At 34.0% G+C, this 9513-nt stretch overlaps 2 protein-coding genes across 3 annotated transcripts; both read right to left on the bottom strand.

Annotated features, from left to right (window-relative positions):
- Positions 1–1475: 1475 nt before the first annotated feature.
- LOC107738448 (uncharacterized) lies at positions 1476–6095 on the bottom strand. 2 transcript variants are annotated; one of them, XM_016550208.1, is made up of 5 exons: positions 6032–6095; positions 5695–5895; positions 3209–3312; positions 2964–3113; positions 1476–2025 (listed from the first exon to the last, which is right to left on the bottom strand). In XM_016550208.1, the coding sequence occupies exons 2-5, from the start codon at positions 5765–5767 to the stop codon at positions 1597–1599; spliced, it is 756 nt and encodes a 251-aa protein (XP_016405694.1). In that variant the 5' UTR covers positions 5768–5895; positions 6032–6095; the 3' UTR covers positions 1476–1596. The 2 variants fall into 2 exon arrangements, with proteins under 2 accessions (XP_016405694.1, XP_016405695.1); XM_016550209.1 differs by having other exon boundaries at positions 1476–1917.
- Positions 6096–6911: 816 nt separating this feature from the next.
- On the bottom strand, positions 6912–8545 carry LOC107738447 (probable E3 ubiquitin-protein ligase RNF217). Its single transcript, XM_016550207.1, has 3 exons — positions 8462–8545; positions 7455–7604; positions 6912–7354 (listed from the first exon to the last, which is right to left on the bottom strand). Exons 1-3 carry the CDS (start codon positions 8543–8545, stop codon positions 6926–6928), a joined length of 663 nt encoding a protein of 220 aa, XP_016405693.1. The 3' UTR covers positions 6912–6925.
- Between the last annotated feature and the right edge of the window lie 968 nt (positions 8546–9513).

The following is a 9513-nucleotide window of genomic DNA, read 5'->3' as shown; positions in this document are numbered from 1 at the left end:
TATATATAAATACACACACATGCATGTATATATTTAAGAAAAATATGTTATGTTTATAATTAAATATATTTATATATGATATATATTGTAAATATATACATGTAAATATTTTCAATATATATACTGAATGTGTCTTTATCTATACATAATAAATATACACAACACACACACATATATTATGTAAACAAAAACTTTTATTTCGGATGCGATTAATCGTTTGACAGCACTAATTTTAACATTTCACTCCTCATGTTTAAAATTAAACCATGCATTTTCTGTTTGTGCTGCAAATATAACAGCTACGCCATTTAATAGCAGACACTAGTAACTAGTTTGAATCACATTTTGAGTGAACTGCCTTAAAACAACTCCAAGATACAGACAGAAATGTCACAAATGTAACTACCATCCCTGGTCTCCCCCTATTAAACACTTTTCAACAGCAACAAAAACTCTAAAATCAGGTTCTGTTTATTTACATTTTTAGTCATTCACAAGCAAATATTCATTAAAGAAATTGGGAATATATAGAGTAATTTTTCAAATCTCTTGCACACATTACAGCATGTTTTTTAATTGCACAAAATTACCAATATTATGTAAACAAAAACTTTTATTTCGGATGCGATTAATCGTTTGACAGCACTAATTTTAACATTTCACTCCTCATGTTTAAAATTAAACCATGCATTTTCTGTTTCTGCTGCAAATATAACAGCTACGCCATTTAATAGCAGACACTAGTAACTAGTTTGAATCACATTTTGAGTGAACTGCCTTAAAACAACTCCAAGATACAGACAGAAATGTCACAAATGTAACTACCATTCCTGGTCTCCCCCTATTAAACACTTTTCAACAGCAACAAAAACTCTAAAATCAGGTTCTGTTTATTTACATGTTTAGTCATCTACAAGCAAATATTCATTAAAGAAATTGGGAATATATAGAGTAATTTTTCAAATCTCTTGCACACATTACAGCATGTTTTTTAATTGCACAAAATTACCATTTCACAAAGTGTTTAATCTATAGACCGATCCATTCAACTTAACTGAATCCACAATGAATCTAAAAATGAATTGATTCTACAAACAGATTGAAAAGTCTGAACAAAATATATAATGGCTTAACAAAGCTTTGTCTGAAAAATTAATATAGTATAGAAATACAGACAGGCAGATTTTAATTCACACATACAAAGAGCAATTATATGGTAAACGGAAAATCAAATGTGTTTGTGAATCAGTGAGGCTACATCATACAGGCATGTTTGAGCTTCTAAATTAATAAAAGCCTAAATTAAATCTGTTCATCATAAAAAGCAATTATATATCTTTAAAAGACTGCAGAATAATTAATTTCCTCAATTCATATGACTTACTTTTAGTAATGATAATGGACATATTCACAGAGAAAAATCTAAAATGTACTTACTATTTGCTAAAATATTAAAAGTAATACGCTATGTTATATATATTTGTTTATATTTCCAAATAGCTAAACATGTCATAAATTAAATGTTTTCAAATTTAATGCATGGGAGACCATGCTTTCTGTGCACTCTTGCTGATATCAATTTTGTTGCACATATGCTTAATCAACCTGTCTTGGTGCAACACCAGCTGTGCATACAATGTAATGGGTTGTTGTTTTTATGCACTCATCTGCAGGCTTTAAACAGATAAAACAAAATCGGTTATTGCATGCATGACATTCTATAATTTTATGTCCCTTGTTATTGTGTTCAAGCAGAATGCCACAAGATGTGCATGCACGGATCGCTGGACACTGCACATTTTGAACTGATTTTAAAGTGATCATCGGACAGTCTTTAAGCAGTTTCTGGTCAATTGTACATCCCACATTAGCACATCGATCAGCTCGAGGTCCAGGTCCTTTCCACTCTCTCAGACACTGCCAGCAGAAATGATAGGTTTTTCTGGTCCTTTCTGTGCAAACTGAGCATTTTACACAGAGATTGGAAACATCCAACCTTTCAACGAAGGTGCCACAACCAGGACACTAAATATGGACATTTTAAGCTCACATTAGTTCCCATTCACTCACCATTGTACATCTCTCCACCATCTGCAATGCTTAAAAATCTACAGCAAGTGTCACACCAAACAATCTGAACAAGTCAACATCATTCTTTGTAAATTACAGACTGCCTGACTGCCGTTTTTACTTCATCTTGTTAAATCAGCCCTACACACAGACACATTCTCTCAGACATTCTCTCTTTAGTATTACAGTTTTCTTTTAAACATACTCTAACTGTAAAGTGCGATTTTCACAACTGTTTTATGGTATATCACTAGCATGTCTGAAAATGTAACTCGCCCAAAACATTTAATTCATGCTAGTTATTGACTCTGACTTTGATAACTGAATGGATCAAGTTGTGATAAGTATGACATTTAATTGAGAATCATCTCATCAATTCTGGGGTGTATTTCCCAAAATCAACTATGGTTGCAAGTTCCGTCATTACCAATGGAGTTCTATGGAACTTGCGACTGTATAGCTAACGATGCTTTTGGGAAACTCTTCCCTGATCAGTAAGCTACGTGCATTAAGTTACTGTGCAACTCTAGACAAATTGACTGCATTGCGCGCACACATACACACACACACTCACACACACACACATGCCAAAACACTGCAATTTGCGTAAATTAATACAAACTGTAATCTGGTAAAAACAAGAATCTAATTGTTCAGAGATCCAAACTTACTGTATTGAGAAAAAAAAGTCTAATTCCAAAACTGATCTGAGTAAATGGTGCATGCTTTCTTATGTGAGGGGTTTCTAATTTCTGTCAGTTGCATCTATCACTCTGAGCTGTGTGAAAGCTTAATTCCATTATATAAAGAATCTATATCTAATATAATATCAATAATTAAAATTAAGTTAATCTTAAGATCACAATTATGAGGCAGAAATACAGGCTACTTACACCCCTGAAGTCGACTAACTTCTTAACAGTGTTTGTCCCAACCTTGTCCTCAAAAATTAATTTCTCATCATCTGAAAGTTTTGCCAGTTTTCGCACTTCATCATATGGCCATTTCTTCTCACACAGCGGACATTTGAATTCGGTCTTTCCCTGAAATGAATACCAAAGATCATAACTGGTTATCATACCGTTAATATGCTATTAGAATTATTTCCATGTACAAACCGCAAGCGCAATTTGCTCACATCATCCATCTGAGCTCTGCAACAATCAGTCAGTGTCTCTGGATCTGTGACGTGACCGCAGGATAACACAGCTCTTAACACATCCGGCTCATTATCATATTCATCTGAAAAAGTTTACAAAGCTTTGTAACTTTCATACAAACTTTGTTAAATCAATTTACTATGGGTACTACTAATTTAATAACTACGGTTACGTTAAAACAAACTATGGCATCTGCTAGTAAAAAAACAGCAGCTTAAACACATGAAGCTGTAGCTACAACTACTGCATTTGTATAACAAAAATAAGCAATCTGTTCTCACTCCCAAAGCGTCCAATAACCTACTGCCACATGTCTGAAGAAATGCATGTCATTATACTGACACAATGATCTATATACAGGGTAAGATGCCCCACTTAAGAAGAATGTGCATTTACTTTTAAACTGTAACATATTTACATACACATTTAGCATGTACAGGATGATGCTGCATTAGCCAATGTGTTACTGAAGGAAATTAATAAAAACATTTGCTAATTTAGTTGTTATAGCACACAATGTAAGTTTGCCCCCTACCTGGGGTTAGAAGCTTCCCCTGGATAAACATTTACAGAATGCATGAATAGAATGCATGCTTTTGCTATATATATATATATATATATATATATTTGTGTGTGTGTTGTTCATGTAAAACACTAAATCAACTATCGCATTACAATTTTTATTTTGACAATTTAGGCTAGTTGAATAATTAAATATCCAATGACAGGCAAAGCAGAGTCCCAGTAAAAGGGATGAATATTTACATATTGAGCAGTCTATGGTTAAATTGAAGATAATTGCAAGTTTAATTAAGATTAATTGCAAATTTGAATTATTTCACAGTTAACCTAGGTTTTAAATGAAAGCAAAGATGTCTGAAATGTACATCTAAATCATGGAAATCTTAAATAATAACCTCATTAATTACAAGAAGTATTACAAATAATAACACTAGTAACTGTAACAACATACCACTTGGGTCCTTCTGTGTACATCTTACACAAAAGGTCTAATTTTAACTTTTCCTAAAAATTAAACACTAACTTCTACTCCACAAAAACATTTATGTGTACACAGATGCCTCATTAACAAATTATATATATATATATACAGTGGGTACGGAAAGTATTCACAGACCCCCTTAAATTTTTCACTCTTTGTTATATTGCAGCCATTTGCTAAAATCATTTAAGTTAATTTTTTTTCCTCATTAATGTACACACAGCACCCCATATTGACAGAAAAACACAGAATTGTTGACATTTTTGCAGATTTATTAAAAAAGAAAAACTGAAATATCACATGATCCTAAGTATTCAGACCCTTTGCTCAATATTTAGTAGAAGCACCCTTTTGATCCAATACAGCCATGAGTCTTTTTGGGAAAGATCCAACAAGTTTTTCACACCTGGATTTGGGGACCCTCTGCCATTCCTCCTTGCAGATCCACTCCAGTTCTGTCAGGTTGGATGGTAAACGTAGGTGGACAGCCATTTTTAGGTCTCTCCAGAGATGCTCAATTGGGTTTAAGTCAGGGCTCTGGCTGGGCCATTCAAGAACAGTCACAGAGTTGTTGTGAAGCCACTCCTTCGTTATTTTAGCTGTGTGCTTAGGGTCATTGTCTTGTTGGAAGGTAAACCTTCGGCCCAGTCTGAAGTCCTGAGCACTCTGGAGAAGGTTTTCATCCAGGATATCCCTGTACTTGGCCGCATTCATCTTTCCCTCGATTGCAACCAGTCGTCCTGTCCCTGCAGCTGAAAAACACCCCCACAGCATGATGATGCCACCACCATGCTTCACTGTTGGGACTGTATTGGACAGGTGCCTGGTTTTCTCCACACATACCGCTTAGAATTAAGGCCAAAAAGTTCTATCTTGGTCTCATCAGACCAGAGAATCTTATTTCTCACCATCTTGGAGTCCTTCAGAAAGTCGTGTTTAACATTATGTAGGCATATTCTTGGAAACGAGCTGGCAGCAGAAATCACAACAAAACAACGATGTTATCATTTCATAAGTAAATGAGTAACGTTAAATGTAATAATGCAATTGAAAACAAGGTAATTCATATGACAACTAAAAACTAATAAAATTAATGACGCGATTTCAGTATTCATAAGGATTCATTTTTAGGTGCCGTCAATACGTCAGTTTTGTAAGTTTAGAGGCTGAAAATACGTCAGTATTGTACGTTTTAGTGCCTGTACAAACGTAAGTAAATGTACGTTTTATAGAACCACATTTTACGTAAAATACATACAAATTATCATGAGATCACGTTGGACATTCAGATGAAATGACAAAATTCTAAATTGCATAGCATTCATCAAAAGTGCGGAGATTAGATTTGCTCATCTTTGGTAAAGAGAAACGTTAAGGAAGGTGGGGACATCTTACTATATTTATAGGATCAGATACCTAGCGTCTTTACTGTGACGCTGTAACAGGAAGACACAAACTTACCGAGATCGCTTGGTTTTGACACCAAATTGATACCTTTGTCGAATGAAGAGAATTTCTTCGCGTCTTCAGACATTTTAAACAACGTCAGCTTCTCAGACTTCGCTGTTGTCTTTTACTTGAGGCTTTTCCAGCAAGTGAAGTGTTTCCACATCAATGTTCCGCGTGCAGTCTGAGGAGGAGCCTGACACTTACCGTAGTCTTCTGCGTGGAGATATGGATCGTATGCAGATTCAATACGTGTCAGATTAGATCAATAAATGTCATTTATAATAGAATATTACATTATTATTCAATTTAGGTGTAAACGTAAATGTAAACGTATGCTTTAATATTCAACCTTGTTGCATTTTTCACAATTGCTACATTTCTTGAAATAGCCCTTCCAAAAGTGTGCAACGGAGAAGTTGCACATATAACGTTACGCCTGCCCTGGAGTTATTTAACATTACGTCCATAAAATCTATGGTTATTTTATATTATATCTTTATGATTTAGTCGTGCAGCTGTCCTAGTAGAACAGTCTACATTTAAATAACACATTTTAAACATCTGGTCATTAGTCTACTATTTGAATTTCTGCAGGTGTCAAGCATGGACCCACATTACTTTTACTGCTTTGGAAGTCCATTGGCGTGTTTCTCTTAAAAACGTAATCTTGAATTTCATGACATGAAATTTCATTCATATGCTTCTCTACACTAATCATTCCTTCACTTGTACCAGCTACATGCTCACCCAATCATGATTGTAATGCATTGTTCTTAATTACTCAAATACTTATTTGTATGCATTAGTTTTCATTGTATATTTTAACAGATTTATGACTGAATGCATAAATGAATAAGCAAATAAATTATATTAAAGAATAACAAAATAATATAAAAAGGATATTCAAGTCACCACGTGTAGACAGTAAGCATGGTACTGTGTGATTATTTTAGTTGTAATTCTGCAGTTGTCCAGCAGGTGACATCATGAGTCTCTTTATGACGAACTTCATTTACTCCAGAGCACTGGAGATTAAGGACATAATTATGAAGAAAAAGGCTGACTGATTTACCTCAAGGACCACCAGTGTGACAATGTAAAGTCTTGAAATAATATATGCAATCTATTTACATTTATTTGCAAATATATTAATATACCACATAATTTTGAAATAAATAAAATGATAAAAAAAAAATCTAAATGTATTATTTAAAATAATGGAAGCCATTTTTTTCCAGTGCAGTTACTGGTGTGATTCAGAATCTATTTGCCTTGGTGCCAGTTTGCATGGCTGATCTTCATCATAGTCATGGCCAGAATTTAAACAAATAAAGCAAAACTCATTGTCACATTCAGGGCATTCCATGTTATTACATCCATCATTAGTGTGTTCAATCAGCACACCACAAGATGTGCATGCACGGATTTTTGGGCACTGCACTTCATTTTTAAAGTATGTTAAAGAGATCATTGGACAGTCTTTCAGCAGTTTCTTGTCAATGGTACATCCCACGTTACCACATCGATCAGCACGATTGTGAGACCCTTTCCACTCTCTTAAACAATTCCAGCAAAAATCATATGAATCTCCAGTCTTTTCTGTGCACACTGGGCACTCCACGCAGAGATTGGAAACATCCAACCTTTCAACAAAGGTGCTACAACCAGGACACTGAATATGGAAAGAGAAAAGACAGAGGTGCAAGGTCAGACTTGACCCATCAACTCCCTTATTAATGTTTACTACTTCTGCAAGGCAAAAATGTACTTACAACCCTGAAGTCAACTAAATTCTTAACAGTATTCGTCCCAAGCTTTTCTTCAAAACTGGATTTCTCATCATCTGAAAGTTTCGCCAGTTTTCGCACTTCATCATATGGCCATGTTTCCTCACACACTGGGCATTTGAATTCAGTCTGTCCCTGAAATTAAACATCAGAGATCATTATTAGACATTAGAATTTGGGGGGTCTGTTGCTGAATTAACTTATTATTCAAATTATATTGAATTGACTTCAAGTTGAATCTCCTGATTTTCTGTTACACTTACTTTAAACCACTGTTCACTTGATGACGCTTCTGTTAAATAACATAAGAGATCAGTTTTGTTAGTGAAGATCCAAAGGGCAGTTTTATGATTAAAACTGATTTAAGCGATGTCATATGTGACTATCAAACATCTAGCACAAAGAATAGTACAATGTCTTTAAAATGTTCTAATTCCATATTTGATCTACGAAAGGAAATTGTTTTAATAATGTCACTTCTCTTTATTTTATATTTATTTATTGTTTTGCCCCCAAAACAAACAGAAAGTGTGATCAGCAAGGAGTTATCTTAACAGCGCTGAAATAACCATACATTGGAAATTATATATTGATAAGAGCCCCATGAGGAAGTCACATTTTATTGAAATATTGCTACAGTTAAGATGACAGTCACCAATTTCCTTGTCCTACTTTTATTTGTTGAAAGAAAATATATCATACATATATTATACATATGCATATACAAGGCAAAATATACATTTTATTTCCCAGTCCAAAAATGTCTTTCTTTTTTTCTTCAACGTATACTTTAATGAAGCAGGTTGATTTATTATAATCTTGAGACATTTGTGACGCTGAATTTTAAAACACTATTCTCAGTAAATCAATGATTTAGTAATATACATAAGTTAATATTCACCACAACATTTGTAATGCATAGACTATACAAGCATCTTCAAGTGATCTCTTTAAAATGTCTACATTATGGGTAAACAGATCGTAAACCTAACATTCTCAAACTGTGTTGAGACCTGAGAGAAACTCCTCCCTGGTGTATTTTCTGGTCTTGAGAATCCATTCTCTTTGGAAGCCATTTTCGACAGGACCATTTGAAGAGAGAGAGAGGACACAGGCCTGAGACTGTTGTGTACATTTGCAAACTGCTAACCAACAAAACCCTAAAGACACTGTACAATGATTTTAAACGGCTTAATTTATATAGCTCAAACAATACATTGTTTTTCATAGAATTAATGTGCTTTCATAAAATTGTAAGCTTCACATTTTTATTTTAAATGCTCCAGATACTGACCTTATTCACTTCCATTATAAGAGCCCCTCACCTCAAGCTCAATTTCTGAAAACAAAGGATGTCTAAATTACTTACAAATGACATGTGAAGTTCTTAAACCTGGAATATTCTTTTAAATTAATGTTTGTTTAGTTAATATTTCATCATTTTTACCTTCAGGCAAACCCAATAAGTTAACATGGACAAAAATGTTTCAATAACTTTTTTTTTTTTGGTATTTCAGCAAAATTGCTTTGATTCATATTTTGCGCCAATCATCATGTGTGGGGAAGACCAACAAGTGTACTGCAAAGGTTGTGAAATGATGATGAAGACAAAAATTGTGAGTTTTGCTTCATAAATGGTATATAAATATGGTAACTTCTTTTTAAATGTGACAAACTTAGAACTAAAGTTCTATTTAAAAAAGTCTTGGAATGAAACTCCAGCAATACAGAATGTTTCACCATGATTGAGGTTAAAACATTCTTTTATAAATATGTAATTTTGTATAATGATAATTTCTTCCAGATCTCCAGTTTGCAGGAAGTTCCTTCAGTTCTGGTTCTGCACCTGGAGAGGTTTGAATTTGATTATGACACCATGTGCTGCGTGAAGAATCACTCCTCAGTGCAAATTCCTCTCCAGTTACTCGTGAAGGTATGTTCAATTTGTGATATACTGTGAATTAATTTAATAGAAAATGATTTTTAGAAGAGGTCACCTAAAATGAAAACTTATTTAATAACCGGTATGACTGACTGTCTTCAG

This window comes from Sinocyclocheilus rhinocerous, unplaced genomic scaffold (assembly GCF_001515625.1).
Source record: "Sinocyclocheilus rhinocerous isolate Xijiao unplaced genomic scaffold, SAMN03320098_v1.1 scaffold5880, whole genome shotgun sequence".
Lineage (NCBI taxonomy): Eukaryota > Metazoa > Chordata > Actinopteri > Cypriniformes > Cyprinidae > Sinocyclocheilus > Sinocyclocheilus rhinocerous.
Note: the sequence above shows the minus strand (reverse complement) of the source record. Positions and strands in the feature narration are given on the sequence as shown.